General features: G+C 43.6%; 2 protein-coding genes across 4 annotated transcripts in view; one reads left to right on the plus strand and one right to left on the minus strand.

The window, feature by feature from the left end:
• AGK (acylglycerol kinase) overlaps positions 1-15,697 on the plus strand; it is a 72,030-nt gene extending 56,333 nt beyond the window's left edge. For all 3 annotated transcript variants that reach the window (XM_070424045.1, XM_070424044.1, XM_070424043.1), the window contains 6 exons: positions 1,832-1,889; positions 6,390-6,537; positions 6,973-7,070; positions 11,776-11,846; positions 13,638-13,722; positions 14,699-15,697. In XM_070424045.1, the coding sequence (XP_070280146.1) occupies positions 1,832-1,889; positions 6,390-6,537; positions 6,973-7,070; positions 11,776-11,846; positions 13,638-13,722; positions 14,699-14,836 (598 nt within the window). In that variant the 3' untranslated portion in view covers positions 14,837-15,697. The remainder of the gene's footprint in view (positions 1-1,831; positions 1,890-6,389; positions 6,538-6,972; positions 7,071-11,775; positions 11,847-13,637; positions 13,723-14,698) is intronic.
• A 6,160-nt stretch (positions 15,698-21,857) lies between these two features.
• DENND11 (DENN domain containing 11) overlaps positions 21,858-25,140 on the minus strand; it is a 33,578-nt gene continuing 30,295 nt past the window's right edge. The window contains exon 9 of the mRNA XM_070424046.1: positions 21,858-23,771. Within this exon, the coding sequence (XP_070280147.1) occupies positions 23,576-23,771 (196 nt within the window). The 3' untranslated portion in view covers positions 21,858-23,575. The remainder of the gene's footprint in view (positions 23,772-25,140) is intronic.

Genomic DNA, 25,140 nt, shown 5'->3' on the forward strand with positions numbered 1-25,140 from the left:
CCTTTTCTTAAAAACAGGCTTACAGCTTTAGTATAGTTTGAATGGATTATGATGGATTTCACACACAGCTTTTATCTTTCACTTCATGGGCATTCCTGCCACAATTTCTCTGCAGATTTCTCTTGCTGTTCACTCATTATTCCTGCTAATGATGTTCCCTGTTGACAGTGGAATGTCAACAGAGATGTTACTGTGTTGTTTCACACTCTGCGTTATTTAATAGTTCCCATCTTTTTATTTGCAAGTCTGCCAGGAGTACCTTGTGCTTGATCTGTAATGTCAATACCAGCAATTCACCGAGAGGAATTGCTTAGTTTTTCCAGAAAAAGTCTGGTGAGGACAAATTGCTTTCAGATGTGTTGATCGATAGTTACACACAACCATAGGTCAGCCCTTTTAGGACTGTCTCACACACTTGCCCATATTTTGATTGATTTCTGAACAATGGATTTTAAAATTCCACTTGTTATGTAATACCTCAACTAGGGCCATCCTCACAGTTGCTCTGTGTATGAGGAAACTATAAAGAGGCAAGAAATGACTTCTAACTGGCCATGCAAGGTGACCAACATAGTGACAAAATTTGCTCTTGGTAGATATGAAGGGAACTGCAGACATTTGGAAATAAAGTGCCTTCATTGGGATGTATTTCTATCTGGCTATCCAGGAGCTGAAACAAATCATAACATTAGCTGAAAAATGCTTAGAATGGCTCCCCATTGCTCCCTGGATTGTCTTCTCATTCTTGCATTCGAGGCCCACCTTCCTCCATCACCGCCCCTGATTGCACAGTTATGTATATTTCCTTTTAAGCTTTTGCTCTGGCTCTTATCCTCACCGTTTCCTGCACCCTGGCCACTCCTTTTGCCTGGAATGAGTTCTTTCCCTCCATCATGTATCTAAGCCCAGTGCCTCTTTCTAAAGTACACACCATACTGTGTGCTTGTGCCATTTGCTGTACAAGCATGGCTGTTCCAGTGATTTTAAGCCCTTAATGATTTCGTATCCCTTCTTGACTCTCCTTTCCAATAAATAGTAATCCGTTTATATGATATCGTATATATTTATATAGTTGTCTACTGTTTTCTGTTACTTTTTTGGACCATATTTTCTCATAAGCCCTCAAAGGCAGGAATTTTATACTCTATATTTCTTTAGTTTTCTCCACAAGCACTAAATAAATGCGTATTGACGAGAATCAAATAGGGAGCAGTTAAGATGGGCTGGTTGTGACATGTAAATTTTAAGAGGAATCTAGTTTTTACCACTTTTCCAATTCCAAGGAGGCACCTTTCTCTCTTCAGCAGCTTTTATGTATTTAGCAATATGAAGTAGACCCTCTTCACTCCCAGGTTCTATATTTGCCATTTTAAAGTTGCATAACAAAAGCAATGTGAAATTATGCTGCTTCATAAATTTTAATGGTATGTTTGTGTGTGTGAAGGCACATTTAGCTTGTGGGTAACACATCAGGTCACCAGCATTGCATCTCTTTGTGGCGTTGTCATTCTCTACTCAGTGCTCCTTGGATGTGTACTCAACTATATTCTGTGGTTAAGGATGCATTACAGCAATACTTGTGAATTTAGAGATTCAAGGAGACTCTGATTATATATTCCTCCTAAATTGCAAGGATCTAGCTCCTGTGTAACTAATTGCGTACTGTTTGACATGGCATTGAAATTCAGATTTAAAATGTTCTATAATACTCTTTTATGCTAAGCCATAATCCCCAGGCCTCAGAGCAGACACTCATAGGAGGGGTGTAATTTCTATCATGTTGATCATTCCTTTAATATTCTAATTAGATTTTTATCTTGATCTTTCTCAGATACTGGTATCTTGGGCCCCTAAAAACCAAAGCAGCGCATTTTTTCAGCACTCTTCAGGTAAATGCAATTTACAATGTAGAAATGTTCCCTGAGTTATTTTGTTGTTATACCAGGATGTGCATATTTGGATATTTAAAAAATTCCTTGTATCTGACAGATGTATCTGACATGCTCTAGTACTAAAATGAGGGATATTTACTTACATACAAGTTCAGAAAGCATTCCTTGTGTACCAACTCATTCCTTCCATTACCAAGTCTATAGTTAATTTCTTTCTTTTAAATTTTTAAAAAAATAAGTTTTTATTGATTTTAGAGAGATGAAGAGAGAAGGAGAGAGAAAAAAAAAACATCAATGAGAGAGAAGCATCGATTGGCTGCCTCCTGCACACCCCCTACTGGGGATCAAGCTGAAACTCAGGCATGTGCCCTGACTGGGAATTGAACTGGCAACTTCCTGGTGTCTGGGACAATACTCAACCGAGTGATACTGTCCAGGCGTTAATTTCTTTTTTATATAGACAACTTTCCATTGTCTATTCATTCACTCACTCTGGCCGGACAAACCTTGAACAGAATGACCTATATCTCATCATCATTTGCATGTCTGAATTAGTATCTAGAAATGAAGATTTGTTTCTGAATATATCTTATCATACAGGTTTGATATATTTCCCTAATTAAGACTCAAAAAGTCCCCACCAGTGTAATATAACAGGTTTCAAACCATGCTAACCAAATACTGGTGGTGGTTACTGTATTGGCCGGTCCAGATATAGGACATTTCCATCACCAGAGGAGGTTCCATTAGTGGTGCTGCTATAGGCAGTACACTGAAAAATGTTCACATGGAGAAAAACTGAACGATGTGTATTAATGAAAATGCTAATATGTGTCATCCTTACCTGTGGACTACACAGTGTTCAGCTTTTATGCAAATCAAAGTAGTATATTCACAGTTTGGCTGGCTGATCTGAGGACGGGCAGATGAAGTGAAAAGTTTGGTTATGTTAATATTCAGATTATCATGTGGTTTTCTAATTATGGAAGTAGTATATGTCCATTGCAAAACATTGCTCCCTTTACCTTCCAAATAAATTTCGGATAGTAAAATGCATAATTACTATTGCTCAAAGGAATAATTTCATTGGTGGAGTAGTGAGTGTATGGTATTTAGGAAGAAATCTAGTAACTATATAGTTAAGTTGTAGAACCTGGGAGAATCAAACTATTCCAACCATTTCTTTAGCAAACCATCATTGAATCTCTGTTGTGTGGCCAGCCCTTCTATGTGCTTGGAATACAGAGTTCAATAGGACAGGTTTCTGCCTTCAAGAAGTGTGCATGTGCTGAGAGTGAAGCACAAGTAAATCAATTTGGCAAGTGTGATGAAAGAAACACAGAAGGACTAAGATGGAGGAGAGAGGAGGGCACCCACCTCTGACTGAGGGCCAGCAGTCTTCGCAGCGCAGGTGCCACTTCTAAATATTGAATTATCTGTAGGACTAGATAAAGGGCCTTCTTGGTGGAGGGCCAGGGTGTGTGAAGTCACAGCGGTGAAACCTGGTCTTTCATTATGGCAGTAGCATGGCCAGAAAGGGACTTTGAATGTTAGGTAGGGGCAGTTTATGGCAGATGGGATCTGACATTTATTGATAAAGCACTGGTGGGGACTTATTGAGTCTTAGGGAAATAACAGAAATCTTTTGGCAGCAGTGAGGACAAGAGATTGTGTGGGTAGCTAAAGGCAAGGGCATCAGAAGACTGTGAAAGTAATCTGGGTGAGAGGTGGTCATGAGGTGTAGCATTGACAACAGAGATGGGTTAAAGAGATATTGAGGTGGAATCCTCAAAAGTTGGAAGGAGAGTTTAGGATTCTGAGATTTCTGATTTGAGGAACTACAGTTTAATAACAAAGAGCTTTCCATTAATTTTAATAATATTGGCTTAAGATCAAGTGTGTGAAGATGAAATTTTCAGTTTGGCACATACTGAGTTTACCATACCCCTGGTACAGACAAGTGGAGGTACAGTTGTGACTTAGGTCTAGAATTTGGCAAAGAGATGTGGGCTGAAGAAATAAATTACATGTCTGAAGTGTATGTGTAGCATTGAAACTATGGGTTTGGTGACGTTACCATTGAGAGAACAGATGGTGAGAAATAGCCCTTAGGAACCAGGGAAGATGCCTGAGAAGTGCTAAGAGGAAGTGGAGGAGAGAATACTGATATAGGAGCCAATGGAAGAGACACTTTCAGGAAGAAAGTGAGATTTTAAGAAGCAATAACGAAGAGTCTAAAGACAGGAGAGTATCCATTGAATTTGGTAACCTCTGAAGGTTTGGTAAGTGGAGGGGCTGAGCCATACTGAAGAAGGTTAAGGAATAAACAGGAAGGTAAAGTGGAGACACCAAGGGTAGGCAACTCCTTCGAGAAGCTTGACTTTGAAGGGAAATGAGAAAGTCAAAAGCTAGTGAGAAAAATAGGATCAAAGGAGTGTTGATTTTTTAAAATGGAAAGATATCCATGTCTTTACACCATGAAGCAACAGAAAAAAAGGGGGGGGAGGGAGGTGAACAAAGGAGAGAAAAAGCATGACTGAGTTGGCAGAATTCGTGAGCAAGTAGAAGGGTATGGGACCTAAAGTACTGGGTTATCCTTGGACAGAGGAAGGGACACTTCTTCCTTGAGACAGGAGAGAAATGAAGGAGCGGTACAGATGAAAACAAACAGGGAGAGTTAAGGCAGTTCTCACTGAGATCCTGGTATTCTCTCTGAAGTGTAGGAAGCAGCGTGACCTACTGAAAATGAGGTGATGATGCTATGGGGAATTTAAAGATAAAGAAAATAGGGAGGTTTAGAAGGATTATCGAGTGGCACTGAGGACCTGAGACCAAGAATTGGCTATGACACAGATATGCTTGCTTGGGTGATTGTTTTCCCTGTATCAATGCTCAGCAGGAATATTTTCCCCTCCAACAATGCTGAGCCTTGATGAAGTAATACAGAAACCTGGTGACAAGATTGATCCAGAATTGGAGCTTCTCAGGGCACATATTGTGGAAGACTAAAGACACGAGAGGGCCAAGAGCGATGGAAAAAGAGCATTAAAGTAATTAACTGATAATTAGGCACTGAGGGAAAATGGTGTGGCCAGGGACTGGACTTCTCAATGTGATAGAAAACTTGGGTGTGGGGAGGATCTTGAGGGGCCAAAAAATAACTCCCCTTTCTTCCTCTTCTGAGTTTGAACCAAGTTATAAAAACAAACGCAGGAACAGGCAGATGGAGATGAAAATATTAGCTTTAGAAATGTCAGCAGGAGTGATGGACACAGCTGAGATGTGTGGTCACTGTCTGATTTCTCAATATCCCAACTGAATTTATCCATTCAACACATCTCCGTCAGTGCAGACTGCCATAGTATGCTCATGGCGTGATAAAGCAGCACAAGTGTGAGTCAGAGAAGAGGGGCTGGGTCCATGCATTGAAGAGAAGTAAGAGGTGGAGTGAGAAAAAGAGTTGTTACTCTTTTGTAATTCACCCGTGAAAGCTTAAGAACAGGGATTAGTTTGCCCAAAAAGACATATTGGGCACCAAAGAATCAACCAGATAAGTAGATTTTGGGGTGTGATTACAGGGGTATAGATGCCCAAGATGGAATAATTTTGGGTGGCAGGAAGGACCAGATGTGGTTGTGGAAATGAGCAGCTGTGGTGAATGAGAGGTGATGTTGAGGGCTAGGCTGTTGTTTTAGTAGTTCCTGTGCAAACTGTTGAGACCCAGGACAACACTGAACTTGGGGTGCAGGAAGTAGAAGACGAAACACCTAGAGCAGTGATGGTGAACCTTTTAAGCTCGGCGTGTCAGCATTTTGAAAAACCCTAACTTAACTCTGGTGCCATGTCACATATAGAAATTTTTTGATATTTGCAACCATAGTAAAACAAAGACTTATATTTTTTATATTTATTTTATAAATTTAAATGCCATTTAACAAAGAAAAATCAACCAAAGAAATGAGTTTGTGTGTCACCTCTGACACGCGTGTCATAGGTTCGCCATCACTGCCCTAGAGTGTGAGAATGATGATCTTTGAAGCAGGAGTGAGGAGCCTGGAGCTGGGTTGCAAGGCTGGGCTACACCATTCTGGCCGCTGTGGGAAGATGATTCCAAAAGTGAAGAAAGTACTGATGCAGCTGAATTCATCAGTTTCTTTTATGTGTCATCATCAGTAGACCAAAGATAAATTTATCCTGGGGTAGGATCTATGCTCATTCATATTGGGGTTTGTGGACAAGCATAAGCAATTGTTGATAGTCCACTTTGATCTCTTCTCTGCTCCATGTGACAGATCAGTGGAGGCAGCAGTCACTGAGTTCATGGTTTTCAAGATAGGCCTTTAATAGGAAAAGAAAGCCTGAGGATTCCATGATCCAAATTAGAGACAGTTCCATCCAGGGAGAAATTAGTTGGCTTACCAACCTTTGCTTGGAGAAACTCCCAGAGGTTGGAATTTTGTGTTCATGACGAATGTTTTTCTCTCTTCACTTTAAAAGGAGTGGCCTCAGACTCATCAAGCCTCTATCTCGTACATGGGACCTAAAGAGAGACCTCCCAGTGAAGCAGAAGAGACCCCTCCACGGCCCTCTCTGTACCGGAGAATATTGCGAAGACTTGCATCGTACTGGGCACAACCGCAGGACGGTGAGCAGCGGGTGGTCGAAGATTGAGAGCCCTGGTCAGTTCAGGACTGCCTAACGCAGACCCCAAAATCAGTGTCAGGCTGACCTGGAGCAGATGCCTTCCAAGGACCATTGCAGTCAGCCTTCTGTGCACCACAGAGCAGGGCCCAAGCCAGGACAACGTCCCATGAGTGGGAACACCCCATGTCATTTAAGACAAACAGTGGCTCCCTCTTTCAGTCACTGAGCTTTATGTATTTCTGGCTGTGTTGGTAGGATGTTTCAGGCATAGAGACTCCATTCTGAGCCTGGCCTTTTATCCCGTGTGTAAGAAGTATGCAATGAAGAAAAAGGTGGAGTCAGCAGACAGGCAGAAGCCAGCTGGCAGCTGGCCGTGGGTGGTGGAGGGTGAAATGTTAATGGGAGAAATTGACCTGTGTCTAATACATTCACACAGGCCTTTCCAAGGAAGTGAGCCCTGAGGTCTGGAGAGATGTGCAGCTGTCCACCATTGAACTGTCCATCACGACACAGAACAGCCAGCTTGACCTAACGGTAAGTGTGCTTTTTATTGGTATCTGGGAGAAGTGACAAAGGTGCTCTTCCACTAATTCAGTATTTTTACTTTTACCCTGTGGCAGTAGAGAGGAAGGAAAAATAGCAATGAGAAGAAACAGCTGAGCAAAGTAGTGGCTGAAAGCTTAAGGGGCTTGATCACATATTCTGGGCACTGCTTAGAAAGACTGAGGGCCAAAGACCTTTAGAATGAAGAGTTAGCTTGCTCTCATTTGTCACAGGAATAAAAAGTCATGGAACTTTCACTTGAGTGACTATATTAAATATGTAGGTTTAGGTCCCCAGAAGAAAACAACTCTATACACACACACACACACACACACACTCTCTCTCTCACACTCACACACATTTATGTATATGTATACACAAACACCTATCTGTTTACATATTATTTTAGTCCAATCTATTGATATGCACTGTCCTATATGGTAGCATGTGGCAGTTTAAACAAATTAATCCCAATTAAATAAAATTGAAAACTCAATAGCCGTATGTGGCTGGTAGCTACCATACTGGAAAGCAAGATCTAAACCGTTTCCATTACTGCAAAAGTTTTAGCATTACTGTAGATAGTGCTGCTACCTACAATACACTAAAAAATTCTGAAATAAAGCAGAGGTTGGCAAACTGGTCTGCTACCTATTTTCGGATAGCCCACAAGCGAAGAATTGATTTTACATTTTTAAATGGCTGGAAGAAAGTCAAAATAATTAATAATTTGTGATAATGGAAAGTATATGAAATTTGAGTTCAGTGTCTATAAATAAAGTTTTATTGGAACACAGTCGTATTCATTCATCCACATACATGCTGTCTGTGGCCAGTTTTGTGCTGAGTAGTTGTGACAAAGACTATGACCTAAAAGCCTCCAACATTTGCTATCTGGCCATTCACAGAAAGTTTACTGGCCCCCGATATAGAGAAAGCCTTAGTAGTGTATATTAATGAGAATGCCAATAGAAAAGTTAACCTGAACTCTAGACTAATTATTATAATCAGGTTTTATGCAAATCAGAGCAGTGTGCTTAGAGTTAACCTGGTCAGTCAGGAAACGGGCACATGGAATTGAAGGCAGTGATGAATGTGTGAGTGGAGTGCGAGGAATGCACTGAAAATTTTTATCCCAATGTTAATATTCAGAGTATTGAGTTGTTTTCTGATTATAAAAGTAATGCATGCTTATTGTATAACATAGCTCCCTTTACCTTCTAAATGAATTCCAGTTGGATTAAGAATTAAATGTAAAGAAATAGGACCATTAAAGCCCCAGACCAAAATCTAAGTGATTATCAATATAAACTTGGGGAGGACCAGGCCTTTCTGAGCATGGAACCCAAGGCAAAAACCATACTGATGTATTTGTCATGTTTTATTAAAAAGAAACTATAGGCAACATGTTTAATGACAAATTGTGGGAAATAATAGAATGTGATAGACCAGGCGTTAATAGCTTTCCTTTGTAACAGACTCCTTTGGGCAAAGGACTAAAATAGATAATAGCCGTAACTGGTTTGGCTCAGTGGATAGAGCATCGGCCTGCGGACTAAAAGGTCCCCGGTTCGATTCCGTTCAAGGGCATGTACCTTGGTTGCGGGCACATCCCCAGTAGGAGGTGTGCAGGAGGTGGCTGATCGATGTTTCTCTCTCATCGATGTTTCTAACTCTCTGTCTCTCTCCCTTCCTCTCTGTAAAATCAATAAAATATATTTTTTTAAAAATAGACAACAAAGGGCAAGAATAGAAATTCACAAAAGAAATAAAGATGAAAAAAAAGCTTATATTTCCTGAATATATACTACACGCTATGCCCTGTCCTTAGAATTTTACATTATCAACCTTCATGTCTACATTAGTAGGTAGATATAACTTTTAGCTGTATTTCATAAGTAAGGAAACAGAACAGGTACTCAACATCCAAGAAATGCAAATTGAATAGTAACTACTGAACTGTCATAGATTAAAAAGCATGCTAGTGTTCAGTGTTGGTGTGGGTAGGGAAATGGGCAGTCTTGCGTATTTCTGATGGGGAATATAAATCAGAACATCCTTCCTCAATGGCATCTCGGCTGTATATATGAAGCATCTAAAATATAATCGTACCCTACAGAAGTCAACAGACTAATACTTCGTGTAGACAGCCCTTATTTCTTACAGCATGGACTTCTGGAAACATAGGTGAATGTGAATGTATTATGGTTTTAAAAGATAGATTCTGTTCTAGAGGGATTTAAAAAAGAAAGATAAGATTTCTAATTGTACATGTCCTTTATACCCAATCTCTGATAGTATGTATTTCCAGTATTTTGTTCATATTCTTTAACACCGTTCTTTTCTCTGATGATTGAATACCAGTGAACTGATTGAGTTCAGTGAGTGTGCGATTGTGGCTCAAGATAAGCCACATGAAGCAAGCTGAGTGCTTTTATCTCTGTGGCAATTATAAAAGTATATGATACTGTGCTTCTTATCACTAGTAGCAGCACATTCATTTTTTCCCATACCTCTTTATAAAAATAAAAGCAAGTGCAATAAAATATTCAGAGACAATGAAGCTGCCAAGTCATAGCTCAAAATGTTCCTTTATCATTTAAAGACGTATATTCAGAGTCTCAAAGAAGCGTTAGGGGTGTGGAATGTGTGAAAATTAGGATCTCTTGTGCAACTATGCTCAATGTATAACAGCAGAACACATGAAACAAGCTAATCAGGGGACTGATTCAATCCACTTATTTAAACGGTTGTCTCTGTATTTACTGACATGGAACGATGATCATCATGTATTGTTAAATGGAAAACCAGGTTAAATTGATTTGCACCAAATGCTTCCATTTTTATTTTGAAAAGAAATACTTCCACCTATAAAGCAGTTTTATGAATGGTAGAGGTAAGGCCCCAATTTTATATTCTTTCCATGTAGAAAGCTAGTGTTGAAGAACCACTTATTCAAATGTCTACCCCGCCTCTCTCTCTCTCTCCCTCTCTCCTCTCTCTCTCTCTCTCTCTCTCTCTCTCTCTCTCTCACTCACTCACACACACACACACACACACACACACACAACACTGATTGCAAAACCTGTCAAACATCAAGTGTCTGCACATGGAAATGTCTGTAGTTTCTCTATTCAGTTGCTCTATTTTCCTATAGTTGTACTAGTTCTGTGCTTCTCTTAATTAGTATTGTTTTATAGGTCCAGTTTTTCCTTATTTTTAAAGAATCTCCTAGCTATAATAGGAGGGGAGAGGGGCAGTCTATAAATCCCTTGGGATGTTTATTATATTAAGCATCTATAAATCCCTTGGGATGTTTATTATATTAAGTTCCACATAAAAATCTGTTACACTGATCAGAATTACACCTGTAGGTCAATTTGAGGGAAAATGACATTTCTACAATATTGACTCTCCTATTGACTGAATGGGCATCGCTCTGTATTTATTTAGATTTTTATTTTTTCATTGAATTTATTGGGATGACACCGGTTAACAATTATATAGGTTTCAGGTGTAAAATTCTATAATACATCATCTGTATATTGTATTGTGTGTCCCCCACCCCAAGTCAAGTCCCCTTCCATCACCATCTTACTCCCTTTACCCTCTTCTACCTTACCCCATCCCCCTGCCCCTCTGGTAATCACTATATTATTGTTTATGAGGGGTTTTGTTTTTTGCTTAATCCTTTCGCCTTTTTCACCCAGCCCCGAAACTTCCCTCCCCTCTGACAGTTGTCAGTCTGTTCTCTATGAGTCTGTTTCTATTTTGTTATTTTATTAAATTCCACATATGAGTAAAATCATATGGTACTTGTCTTTCTCTGCTTTCACTGCCTCATTTCACATAGCATAATGCTCTCCAGGTCCATCTATGCTGTCACAAAGGGTAAGATTTCTTTCTTCTTAACAGCTAAGTAGTATTCCATTGTGTAGATTTTCAATGTCCTTCAATGAAGTTTCATAGTTTTCTCTTTGCTATGTGTATATACATATGTGTGTGTGTGTGTGTGTGTATATATCTGGTAATCTTACTTTTTGATGTGACTGTAGAAAGTATTGCCTAAAGTTTCATTTTTTAACTATCTGATTTAGTAGAATGTATAATTGATTTTTTATATCGATGGTAAATCAGCAGACTAATTCTAGTTAGTTATATTGTTTATGGATTCCTTTGGATTTTATATCGATTTAATCACATCTGCAAATAGTGCAAGTTTTGTTCTTTCCTTTCAAATACTTAGCCTTCTAATCTTATTTTACCTACCACATTGGCTAGGACCTCAGCACAGTGTTGAATAGAAACAGTGATAGAAGCATTACTGCCTTATTCCTGCTGTAGAGAGAAAGGTTTCATTGCTTTGTTCTTGAGTGTGATGGTTTTTTGCAGATGCCCTTTGTAAGATTAAGGAAGTTCCTACTATCCTCGTTTGCTAAGAGTTTTTGTCATGAGTGGATATTTAACTTTATCAGGAACTTTTCCAGCATCTATTGAGATAAGGTTTTCTCATTTTATCTGTCAATGCAGAACAACACATTGGTTTTTGTAATCGCACTATTTGCAAAAGACAAATCCTAGACTTGTATGTATAACTTCATACACAGCTTCAGAATATGAGCCTGCAGGGCTTAAGGATGGCAGCAGGCCGCATCAGCCAGAATTCAGAGTATTAATGTCTATCTTAATCTTTCAGAGCACAGAAGACTTTATGAACATCTGTATTGAACCCGACAGTGTCAGCAAAGGAGACTTCATCACTATAGGGTAAGTGGATTGCGATTTCATAACTGTAGATAGGTGGACTGGTTTGAGGCTGAAGTCGTTTGTCTTGTATCGTGTTCAGGTTGCCCATGAAGTCTGCGATAGAGACCCAGCGCAGGATTTGTTTGGGAGTCACAGCATTCTTTGTTTCATTGGGTGGATATGTCTAGTGCTCCTTTCTCTCTGGCCTTCCCAGTTCATTTTGGAAAGATCGGAGGATGGGAACAGTCTTTGCCTTTCAGTTGAAATGAAAGAACTCAGTGTAGCATGGCACACAGTGTCTGGAATTTCAGCTTTTGGGTTGGAACTGCTGGATTCGGCCACTTTCTGGCCTCATGTTTTGGACAAATCCTTACCTCTCTGAATCCTTTTCCCTGTGTGTGGACTGGAGTAATAGAATCACGTCTATCTCAAGAGTGTTTCTGAGGCTCAGATGAATGTGGGAAAGCCTTTCTCATTGTGACAGACTTCACAATATCACTGCAGTTTGTCAGTTCACTTGTCCGATTTTCTGGGTGCGAATGAAAAACCTGAAAAGGTATTGAGAAATTGGACATGTTCCAGGTTTCTCCTTCCAAGCCATCTGATTTGTTAAGCCCTAGTGCTGCCGGGGTTTTATTAAGAATGCTCTCGGCCCTCCCCCATCTTCACAGCCTCTGCGCAGCGCCTGTTACCATGCCCACTGGTAATCTGCTCAGCGGTGTTTTCTGTGCTTTGGCTCAGAGCTCCCTCTCGTGCCCATTGAAGGGTTAGGCATTTCCCTGCAGCGGCTGGGTCTCCATGGCTATCTCATTATCTGCACCGATAGTGGCAGCACAGTGTTTTGCCTTTGCTACAAATTCTTCAGGTGCTGAACAGCTGCTTCTGCAGCCTTGGTTTACTTGCTGTATCTGTAGCAAAAGGAAGAAGGAAAACCATTTCCTTCCTCTGTAGAGTGTGCAGAAGCCACACAGTGACTTAAGAGTCTGACCAGTGGGGCCAACTATATTCAAATCTCCTTTAGTACCGACCTCCAAAAGCAGAAAGAAAAACCGATCATTTTGCTTAAGTGAAGTCATTATGCTCCTCATTACTGCTAGCATCAGCAGCAATAGCATAGTCTCCTTTTGGTCTCTACAGGAGGTGAAATCGGTAATGTCTGTCTAGGTATCTGAATAGGACATTGTGGAGTTGCTCTTGCAAACTGATTACTGTTGTCAGTTAATAAAAAAGAATGGACTAATTTGCTTGGATCAGGTTTTGTTCTTTTTCTACTTCCCATGACTAGCTGTGAAGGGGGGACTGTGTATGGATAGTTATTTGGATAGTGGACTCCAACGCCATTTAGCATGTATCATGCTAAGTAGGCAGTTCATATGGAGACTCAGCAGAGAGCTTAGTGTAAAATGGATGGTTCATATACAGTGTGTGTATGTATGTATACATATACCTTAAATTAAGTTTCTCCTTTAAGAGTTGACTCACAAGGAGTACCAAATAACAGAACTTTAGTACTTTTCCTAAATAATTTAATTTCATTCTAATCTTTGAATTTGGGGTTTTTAACAGCCCAAGAATTGGGTACATGTGGACTTTTTAAAATTAGGACTAACGACATGCCCAGCTCTCTACAGCAAGTAGACCTCCTCAACCCAGAATGCTGAGCAAGAGTTCTCATGGGAAAAATTACAGAACCCCACGGTGTTCAATGGATGAGTCCTTCACCTCATCAAAAAACAGAAGGAACTTGCTACGTTCCTGCAGTCTAAGGCAGTCACCAGTACTAGTTTCCAAGCTTGCCTTTTCCCCTAACAGAAGTAAAAAGGTACGAGACCCCAAGCTGCGTCCTGAGGGCACCGAGTGTCTCCAAGCCAGCCAGTGCACCCTGGTCCTGCCCGAGGTAAGCGGCTTGGCTGGGAACAGCTCTCAGCTCTTTCTTCCTTGGGCTTTCCCTCTCCTTTAGGGACCTGGGCTGTGCTGAGCACTTTGCCAGGCTCTGCGTCATACAAGGGAGACCTGGAAGATGACAGAATCAATGTTTTTAAGCCAAGGTTCTCTAAAGTGATCGTTCAGTCTCCTGAACTTTCCCGATATGTAAATTATGCAAAGCGTTACTGTATTATCACACCCAGAACATTCTCAAATGTTAACAGTGGATTCTGTCTTCACACTTGTCATGAAGGATCTGGAAGCAGTTTTCAGAATGGCACTAAGTTTTTCTGATAAATGCCAAGCCTATGAGAATAATCTATGTAAGTGGGAAAAAGCTGGAAATTCCATCTCAGTTGTAAGGTTATTGTTAGTGATGCCACAGGAGACAAGCTGCTGCAGACTGCCCTGCTTTCCCCAGGAAGGACTGCAGTGCCCCACAGTTTCAAAAGAAACGTCGAGTTAAATGCATCGACAGGGAAAAGCTCTGTAGACTCTGCAGTGGTGCTTGCTACACCTTAAGTACAGAGCTAAGCAAATCCTAAAGGGAACCTTGAACAGTCAGGTGGACACACGATGGCTCTCCTAGGGGAATGTGCTGTCTTGCTCACTTCTCCTTTAAGAAAGACTGGGGCAGAGGAGGACCTGCAGCATGACTATGTTTATGAATTCCTTCCTCCAAGATGTGGCAGGACCCCTGTCTTTTAATATATATTTGAACATTGTAACCTTGCTTGTCAAATCCCAAAATACTCTGGTAGGATAGAGATTAAGAAAATAACCACTTTCATGGATGGTGGAATTGGGATATATTCAGAACCAGCATAGACATTGAAATATTTTCCTAAAAGATCATTAGACTAAATCCTCAGAGGATGAATGACTTGCTCTGGTGCTAACAGGACTCTGCCAGGTGTGGTGTGAGCTGAACACTCTCTTCCTCACAGGGTACAGGGGGCTCCTTTAGCATCGACAGTGAGGAGTATGAGGCGATGCCTGTGGAGGTGAAGCTGCTGCCCCGGAAACTGCAGTTCTTCTGTGACCCGAGGAAGCGAGAGCAGCTGCTGCTGAGCTCAGCCCCATGAGCAGCCAGGAGACGGGCCCCCAGGACTGCACTGAGGCCACCAGTGGGACCAAAAGGGAACAAATGCCTCAGCTGCCCCCACAGTGTTGTCAGAGGATCCCCAGGGCATTTCCATGGCAAGTACCTCTGCCCTTCCCTCACAGTGCTTCCCCAAGTCTGCTCTGTCCACCTGCTTTCCATTAGCGCATGCTTTTGACTCTGAGACAGTCCTTCCCCCAGCTAAGTTCAAGGACACTCACACGCAGTGGCCGGAAGAGGACTAGGCTAGACTTTGTTATCTCCCCAAGTACAACTGCAGTGGCAAGCAGGCTCCTAGACTCCCTCCGTCTGTCTGTCCTTGGGCAACCCTAAGGACTTCTGCCCCCTGAGTCCTGGCTGCAGGCCTCCCCTGGGCGCTGCTTGGTGAGCTCTGACTTGGCTTGTTTCAGGTCGATTCTCAACCCTAAACTGTAGGTGAGGTGTTTCCCTCTTCAGCCTGGGCTGAAAAACAAAAAGGAGTATTTTACAGTATAAGTAGTGTTTACTAAATGTTTTCAATGTTAGTTTGCATGACAACCAGCTGGGATGCATGTTGAAAATTGACTTACTTGGGGTCCAACCCAAACTTACATAACTCAATCTGAATGGAGCCCAGGAACCTGCATTTTCCTGACAAGCAGCCTCCCTCCCTCCCCAGGTGATTGTATTCCAGACCGTCCCCCAGCCTCACCTGGACAGTGTTGTAAAGCCCTGTACTTCCTAGAAGTTTTTCCAAAACCAGGTGTCCCGTCCCACTTTAAGTTGACATCTAAAATTTTTCATGGGAAGTTGCCAAAGCATGTACTTTCTGCTGTCCTGTAAATATTGATATTTTGAAATAAAATCTGTTACTTCACTCTTTTAAACATATCCATCCATTTACAAAAAAATACATTCTTTATTGAAAATTTTAAATTTTTTCTCCTTGTATGTATATTTCCATACTATTTCAGCAAATGCTATCATAATGCAATCTATTTTTATGCTTGAATTTTTTAGTTCTTAAGTGTTAACACAGTACAGAATAAATGTTATATTTATAAAATTGATAAAAGAATTTGATAATTAAAAATTAACTAATTTTAAGACTTAACTAATTTTATTAGGATGTTCTTTATCCAATTATTTCATTTATCCAAGAACACATATTATTTGTAGCTAAAATGGAATAGGAATGAACACTATATTCCTTGTTCTGTTTTTTATAGATTTAAGCACATAAATGAATTTGAAGAGCTGCACGACACTGTTATATGTCAAAAATCAGTGATCTGTTAACAGCTTGACGAGATCTCCCTTTAGTTGGCTGAAAGCAGAGAACTAAAAACTCCTGGCCTGCTAAGGATTTGTTAGCCAGTCATCTTCCTTTGCTTTTAATCTCACCATCACCCTAGTTCAGTGCCAAGTTTTGTACTCTAGAGGGCAAAGCACCTCAGTAAGATGGATGAAAAGCCGCCTTCTTTTACAAAGAGGAAGTAAAACGGGGAGGGGGACTGTCAGGGCTTAATCAGCTTCAGGGCAGCATGTATGCTGTGAGCCCCTTGCTGTCTGATGCTTTAAAGCAGGGCTGGGGACCTGTTTTCTGCCAAGGCCATGTGGATATTTATAACATCATTCAGGGGCCGTGCACAATTATCAGCTTAAAAAGTATAATTGCTATGAAAAAAAGCTCCTAGATTTATTGAATTTCTAGTCCCGGCTACAATTACCTTGGCTGGGCCGGATCTCCCTCACCCCTGCTTTGTAAAGCAGCTACGAAAAGCCGATGTGAGAACAGCACAGAAAACAAGGCTTACCTATGACTTCTTCAGAGAGGTGTTTAAAACTGTGCTTCTGTCACACACAAAAAAGTAACAGGTGGGTCCGAACAAGCAGAGTGAGGATCACCTACTCACTGCCCATGGAGGGGAGGAGATGCTGTGGTAGAAGGAAAAGTTTTCACATGAGCCGGAGAATTGAGCACATCCTGATTCTAGAATAGAGTAAAGGACCAGCCGGCATCTGGTAGGCAACCAGCATGTGTGTGTCAGGGCTTCTATTCCTTCCATCAAAATAATGGAACTTAGCATTGGGGAGGATATTTAATCCAGATTACTATTTTCAGTCACTTTAAATATAAATATGCCCTGATTTAAACTATATCCTGTGAGACTATGGTTTCCTTATCTACTGCCTTGTCCTTCCATATAATGTGCATGCAAAGGCCATTTAGCCGTGCAGCTAGGAGAGGGTCATCCTTGTCAGCCACCCGGGGATGCTGAGGCATCCAGAGAACCCGAGTCCCTCGCCTCCTGTTTAGTACAAACCTCTGTCACACCAACTTCACTCACAAGCTAAGGCTATTTCTATTAAATAACTTAATGGAAAGCCTTTGCATGCATGGTCATCATTACTGTGTGTCTGGTGCTTTACACAAGCAACTGATTGATTCAGTTCTCATAGCAGCCTTAGGAAGTAGGTAATGTCATGGTCATGTAGCTGGGAAAATAGGAGCCTGGCTTAAAAACACATCAACAATGTTAGCAATTTACTGCCTATGTTTAAAAATCAAATAAAACTAAAACTTTCATGTCCACATACACACACACACACATGATATATATGTATATCTCTCTCAATCATACATATATGTGAATATACATATAATATAGTAGAAGGTCTTAAAGTAACCTTTGGTGGAAGGAGACGTGAAACAGAAGGGCTGTGGTCTCTGTGGTATCCTCCTCTAGAAGTCGTGTGACGGGATTGGGGTTCGAGGTCCTGGCTCCTCCGGATGGCAGTTATTCCGGCTTTGGTTCCCGTTACCTGGAGAACGTCTGTCCGTGGCCTCCAGGAGGACAGGCCCCAGCTCTCGGGTTTCCCACACTGTCGCGGGAAGTGAGGTCAGCGTGCAGCCGTGGGTTCTGCTCTTGCATTAGCCGTCACTCCCTACTACAGACACATTTCTTGGACCAGGTGAAGGACTGCGCACATGTGTTCATGTTAAAATGTGAATTTTAATTGTAAAAATTATTTTCTGTAAATATAGTTATATCAGCCTCTTTACACACAACTTGGTTCAGATATATACAGATATGATATACACAGATGTTATTTGTACCACAGAACAAAATTAATTCAAGAAACACTCTGAAATTCAGGATAATCCCAACTATCTCTGGGCCTTTAAAATTATCACCATTGAAAACAGCAAGAATAACATACCTATAAGCAGTAGTACTCAGGGTAAAATTTATCAACTGACATACTGATATCATAAGATGAGGTAAAGATTTGAAACAAAAGTAGACTCAGTTCCTCTTATTGCTATAACTCTTATACTGGGGTTTTAATCAAAATAGGGGCTGAACATTTAAGGTGACAAGGGAAGCTATGCTTTTCCTAACTTGGGAAAAATAGGAAAATCTTTTCCAAAGCTACAACTTTTTCAGAAAAGGTTTATTTCTCAGACCCACAAAAAGTTTAGCCCACAAGCTTGGGGTAAATAAAGGATGTTACTTTTGTTTTCTACTCTATACCCCTAATGGCCCCTCCCACCCTGTCTGACAAAAGCCCAGAATCTACACCTCCCCTAAGCACGCTAGACTGAAACTCCTTTCCTGACGCCACTTCAAAAGTATGCTTACACTTTTATCTTTGCTTAATTTGCCCAGAGGAAGTTTTTATTCGAATGTCAAATTAGCAGTCAACTAACTCAGTGACCTCTGTGTAGATCTGTCCTTTTTTGGATCATCTCTGGCCAATCTGTAATACCCTGCCCCGCCTTCCCAGCTATCCTTAGAAAGCAAAGCAAACTGATCTTCAGTCTAACTGGGCTTTCCACCACAAACAGGTGATTCACACTGACCTCCCATTAAGTAATTAAATCAAGTTTCTGAATGTAGGTCCTGCTGCCTCTGAAAGCCCATGCTATGCTGAGCTTCTATAATAAATGGAAGAAATGAAAGCGTCATTACTTATACGGCATTAGAAAATGCTGATTTCCTTTCTTAATGTGCAGCTTCACCCAGCTTCCCCTGTTCTCCAGCTCCAAATGTGAGTTAAAGTGCCAGTTATAAAACTGCCTCCCATAGTCAAGAGGCCTAATCAGCATTATTCCATTTGCCCCCTTTGTACGGGAGTTTTACTTTAGGTTGGGGACTATATGTCACCCGCCCTCGGACTGTCAGGTCTATCTCCTACAGAGTGCTATTAGATTTCACAGTCCTGCCCAGCCAGGGTGGCCCAGTGGTTGGGCGTCAATTCATGAACCAAGAGGTCACAGGTTCAATTCCTGGTCAGGGCACATGCCCAGTAGTGGGCATGCAAGGAGGCAGGTCAATGTTTCTCTATTCCTCTCCCTTCTCTAAAATGAATAAAAACATATGTATAAGAAAAAGATTTCACAGTCCTTGTTCACTCTCCAGAACATCTAGTCATAAGACTTTCATGGGGTCTCAGTTGCTTCTAAATTCCCAAACTGCCCATTTCTTCTAGGATTACAGTTTGGAAATTTCCTTCCATTCTAACATCTGCATACTCATTTCATCACACAGTAATATTGGTATAAAAATAAACTTCCATTTCTTATAAGAAAAACCATTAACTTAATTCACAGTTAGCCTTTCCCCATAATACTCAGTACTCCACTGGCTCCTGGGAACAGAGGTATATTAGTAACACAATGGAATATTAAAAATCCACAATTTGGGAGTAAAAGGAGCTCTTAACTCCTTCTCTTCTGCTACCTGAATCAGAAAACGGTTTTCCTGAAATGCGGGGGGTGGGGCCTGCGGATATAAGCATCTGGGTCTGCAGGATCCTCACTGGCTGCAGGACATGGTGGAGCTGAGCAGGGCAGGGGAAAGCCCAGGACTGGACTTTTCTTGGATACTCCGCCCACTAGCGAGAAACCTAACAGAGATAAAGCTGTGCATGCGTGTTGGTCCCCAGATTAACTTACTTGCTGTTTTCTGTCATCACACTAAGGCAAGTTCACTGCCAATCAGAACACTGTCTTATGATTTCCTCCCCTCCTGTACCTCTGCAAGAATGAGCTGCTCTGGGCCTGGAGAAAGCATCTTAGTCCATTCCCTGGGCCTTGTCGTTTCATAAAAAACACACCAGAAAAACAAAAAAAAAAGGTCCCTGAGGTCCGGTCTGGCCTCTTCCCTGGAGGGTTCCTATACCACCATTAAAAGGTTAATTTGTTACTGCCCTTTGCAAAAGTTTCCCTAAAGGCCTCAGTGTAAAGGTGAATAATCTCCTCTTTTTATTGTGCCTGAAGGGCTCTCGATGTATCAAGACAAATAGCTGGCTCCTCCTCCTCGCCACCAGCTGGAGAAACAGTGATTCAGCTGTGATTTCATTGAGCTTTGTCTTTATCCTCTAGCTAAAATATCACAGGCCGTTACACTGATAAATGAATCTTCACACACGGTATTTAGAATTACCTACACCCCGTGCTACACTTAAATTCCCCATCTCGACTTTCACATGGAACCAAACGAGGTCAAGTTATAGATGCAAATTCCTATGCTAACTTATTTCTACCAATAAATACATCCATGAATTCGGCTTCCCTGCCCCAGCCAACTGCAAGAAGAGGTGTCACATGGATGAAGGATTTGGGAGGCACACGCCTCCTAACTCATGGAGTCATAATTTACTGAGGCCCAGGGCCCCAACTGGGCAGAACGTCATGCTCCACGAAAGCCAAAGCAAATTCTCAACAAACAACGTGGCCCAGACTTTTCAATTGATAGGAGATAAGCCCGACCATTTCTGACTCCTTCCAAAGGCAGTCCCGAGCTAGAGGACAACTGGACATGGTGGCAAAGGCTGACTACTGCCATCTGCCAAGCCTGCAAACTTGAAAAACCCACTTTAACATCAGTAACCCCCACGCCTGGATTAGGCCTCACCAGGATTCTCGCAACCTGGAGTTTCTTCCAACGCAACCTCAGGATGTCAGCGCAGCCCAGAAGTCTCAGGTCAGCAGTTCCCAGGATGGTTCACAGCTCCCAGCATGACACAAGCTCAGGCTGAAAGTTGCGCAAGGGACCCGGCCAGTGGGGGCAGGGAGGGCTTGCTCCAGCAACAGCCCTCAATCAAGGGGCCACACCCCAGGTTAGGTTTCCAACAGGTTCCAGGTCAGTGGTCTCCATAGGCATCCCAGCTTACAGACCAGGAAGGCAGGACCTCAAAGGATGCTCACCAACATCTTCCAAACGAAAGTGATGGTTTCTCAGTATTTCAACAGGGACAGAAAACCAAACCCAGGCGGCTTCCAGCTTCTACCACCGCCACCCAAGGATTCCTGCCTCAGACCTCACAAACTCATTCCCCTTCTAGGAAACAGGCAGCGAATCATGCTGGGCTGGGCTGCCCACCCGAGACAGTGGGGAGGAGGCAGGGGGATGGCAGTCAGGTCCACAGCAAGCTTTCAAAGGGGAACCTCCACATCTCAATCGAAGCAAGAAATGCTTGGGAGATGACAAACCGCGACAAAGGGACTACAGAGCCAGTGTGCACGCTGGTCAGCCAAGCAGAGGTGGCACCACACCCCCTTTCTAGTCCCAAGAGGAAGCGGCAGGGCGGAGAAGGCCGGCAGGGAGGGGACAGACAAGTTCCGCTTTGGGGTCAGCTGGGGCCAGGTTCCCCATGACCTAAGACATGGCACAGCCTCATGTGTATGTTCCCCACTGGGGCACCCAGACCCCAGTCCTCTGCATGGCATGAGGGTGGACACACGGACATGCCAGACAGATGGCTGCCCACAACAGTGGAGTTGAGCGAAGCCCAGAGCCCCAGGCCCACCATTCAAAGGGAACTCCAGGAGCCTCATTTTCACCCCACCACCTGTACCTCAGCACTTCCGAGCTCCGAGTTTATAAGACCACAGACACAAGTGTTCGCATGCACACAGACTGGAGCCCAAGTGCTGAAAAGGCATTCTTCCAACACACTCGCCAGTTCCACGGGAATCTGCCCTGCCACCCCCACCCCTGCTCCGACCACCCACCCCCAGCTTTGCACCCCTGAACCTTCCGCACACGCACACCACCGACTAACCAGGACCCGGCCCGGTGAGAAGGCCGCCCCCGAGCTGAGAGAGGGCGCTCCTCTAGGAAAACAGCAGGGCAGCTTCCACTTGCACACGGATGTTTTCTTCTATAAACACACATACTATTGACATGACTGCAGGGAGAGCAATGTACTGCACAGTCTACATTTCAATGCCCATATTTACATATTTACAGAAAAGGCACTGCCCTGATGACTCGATGCCTGTTGGTCCCACGCATGCATTTCTGTAGCCTTGAATTCCTTCAGAAGGAGCCACAGTGAAAACAGCTCAGTCATGCGACTCACCCATTGAAAGGTTATTTCTCTCTGCTGTGTGCATTAGCCTGGCCACAGACACGATACACTGATGGCTATTCCGTTAACAGCCAGGCAGGAAGGGGGTAGGGGAAGGAATTATTTCCTTAAGTTAAAATCCTAAATTACAGCCCTAAGACTACTCACAGGTGCCAGCTTCCTATGTCACAATCGCTACCTCACCAAAGCTGACATCCGTCCATCGAACGCCCAGCCAAAGCGAACAGGCAGGGATGGATGGGAGCTGTCCGGACCGAAACCTCTGAGAGGAAAGCAGAAACTCACCTGATACTTGGGTTCCCGAACACTCTCCCAGGAAAGGCACTGTCATATTTGCTAACAAACCTGATAGGTCCTTGTCCTCTCTGCAGGAGGAGCTCTGAGGCTCCATGCCAGCTCACGGTCTTGCTAATGTGCTCTCAGCTCGGTGTTAACCAGCTCAGATCCCAGCTGGATTAGAGAAGCCAGGGCGGCTCTGCTTTGATCCGAGGCTCTACTGGTCACGCCTCCAGAGGGCTCACCCGGATGAAGGAACATCTATCCTGCACCTCAATTCCTCCATCTTTGAGCAACAAATGCTACTCTTTAAAAATACCCAAATTATTCCAAGAGGATGGGTAGCCCTTAAAGGAGACTGAACTGGAAAATGGATTTGCCAACCCATCCCGAGAGGGGGATTCTGAGGAAGAGGACTACTGCACTGAGTGGCCGCCAAGAACTGGGAGGAGTCTCAGCTGACTGACAGGGAGCCTCTTCCTGTCGCCTGGTCCCAGGAGCAGCTCGTACTCTGGGTCGGAAACATCCTTCTGTCCCACTCAGATCTCTACTCACAGGAAGACACAGGTTTGTCCTAATAAACAGGAAAATGGATCTGACCCCCAGCCTGGACTCTCAGAACTGATGACCTTGAAAGGTCACCTGGTCTAGCTTCCGCCACGAGGGACACCCACGACCACACTTAGGGAAGACGTGGTCTCATCCTTGAATCCATCGTGGGCCGCGGGCCACACAGAGTTCCGGAACAGTCCACCTGTGTCTCCAGAGATCAGCCCACTCCTAGCAACACTTGGCCTTTGCCGCATCTCAGGGCATCCAACAAGGAGAGGAGAGAGTCAACGCTGATGAGAACACCCGAGACCAAAGCAGGCAGCAACTCTGGGAGAAGGCGGCAGACTCCAGCGTCCAGCACACAAACCACGGCAGTCTCATCTCATCTCTCCAGAGCAAGGGAAGAACGGCGATTGCAAAAATTACATCAGTTGGGAAGTATAAACAGTATCCCTTTGTGTCCACTTAATAAAAAGTGAGCCCTCGGGGCCTGGCGGTGTCCCGCAAGCAGCTCACCAGCCTGGCTCCCCTCCTATGGGCAGCAGGGGTTGTCGATGACCAACATGACGTCGATGCCGTAGGCCTCCAGCAGGTCCATGAGGAAGCTGCGGTCGCCCTGGGGGTCCAGGCCCATGCCCCGCGCATGCTCGGCTGTCAGAGTTTTGTCCTGACTGGCGGACACCTCCAGCAGCGTCTGGAATATCCGGTTGTTTTGTTCGAGGAAAAACCTGCATTTCCAAGACGAGACACAGAAGAGGGAGGGCAGAAAAGACAAGAAGCTCACCAGGGAGTCCACGCCTGGGGAACCAGCCCACACTGTCTGATTGAATATACCTTTCAATGGTTTCAAAAAATCAGAAATCTCTTTTAAAAAAGAAAACAGGACCAAAGTTAAACGGGAGGGTTATTCAAGTACGACTAAGGTTTGCAAAGAAAACACTGGCATTAATCCCTGTATGATCAGGGGAATCTGAGCAAGTGATGGCCTGCTGGGAGGGGACCAGAAGGTTAAACACGGCCTGGGGGGGTGGGGGCGTGCTGTGTTCCTCTCTGTGCTTAGTCACAGGGGAGTTAAGACAACTGGAGCTCCAGTTCTGAGGTCAGGACCTTCAGAGAGAAACAAATGCACCTTCTGAGCCTGGGCTGGGGAACAGCGGCAGCAGGAGGCTCTAAAACGACTGACACGTGGGCCTCTGCAGGCCTCACTGGCCCACACAGATGCCCACCTTAAAGGTGCAGCTCGGAGGAGCTGGGGCAGGCATGGGGCGCTCTGAAACCAGCAAGGCTGCGCATGACAGGTGAGGGAGACACCGAGCCACGCTGCAGGCACCAGCACTGCCACAGCTGACCGTCATCCTTGGGGTCTGTTTCCCTTTGATTACTTTTTAAAAATTATTCACAGAGCATGCTCTCACGTCACTGATTTGTAGAACCACACGAATATATGAACCGTGCCCAGAGAAGGCATTCGGTGTCCAGGCTGCTCGGCGGGGTCCCACAGTGCTCTCGGGCGGGCTCTGCAACGGCGCCTCATGGCCAAGGACGCTGTGGACGCCCAGGAACTCCAGGTACCAGGGAAGGTGTCAACCCTTGAGGAGACCGTTCCCAGGTACCCTGACACCTCAACAGCTTTAAGTGGGCGCTAGAAGGTACACTTTCTCTCAGGATCACAGTCCTGCACTTCGTTGAAATATCAATATTACATTTTCAACACCAAAGCCAGAGAGGGTTCTCACTGCAAGCTGTCACCCCCCACATCCAGGTCGGGGCGCAGGGAGACCACACCCCACCCAGGACGGGGCAAAGGTCTCCTCACTGAGCACTAGTTCAAAGCTGCTCAGGAATGAAGTCGATGCTCTGAGGGATACAGGCTGGGCTCCCACCCTGACCACCAACAGATCTGGCGGAGGGGGGGGGGGGATGATTTCATTAGGTTCAAGGGTTAAATTTTCAGATTATCCCATAAGATTCAGTGCAAAGAACTGTTCTACTCAAAGGCAGCAGTGGAGGAGAAGTCCCTGAATCCTGAGGGACAGACAGCTCCTATGCAGTGGACATCCTGCAAATGCCCAACAGGACAAACCCCAGGACCCCATT

The sequence above is a fragment of the Myotis yumanensis genome, unplaced genomic scaffold, assembly GCF_028538775.1.
Source record: "Myotis yumanensis isolate MYYU_CA2020_CCGP unplaced genomic scaffold, mMyoYum1.0.hap1 SCAF_9, whole genome shotgun sequence".
NCBI lineage: Eukaryota > Metazoa > Chordata > Mammalia > Chiroptera > Vespertilionidae > Myotis > Myotis yumanensis.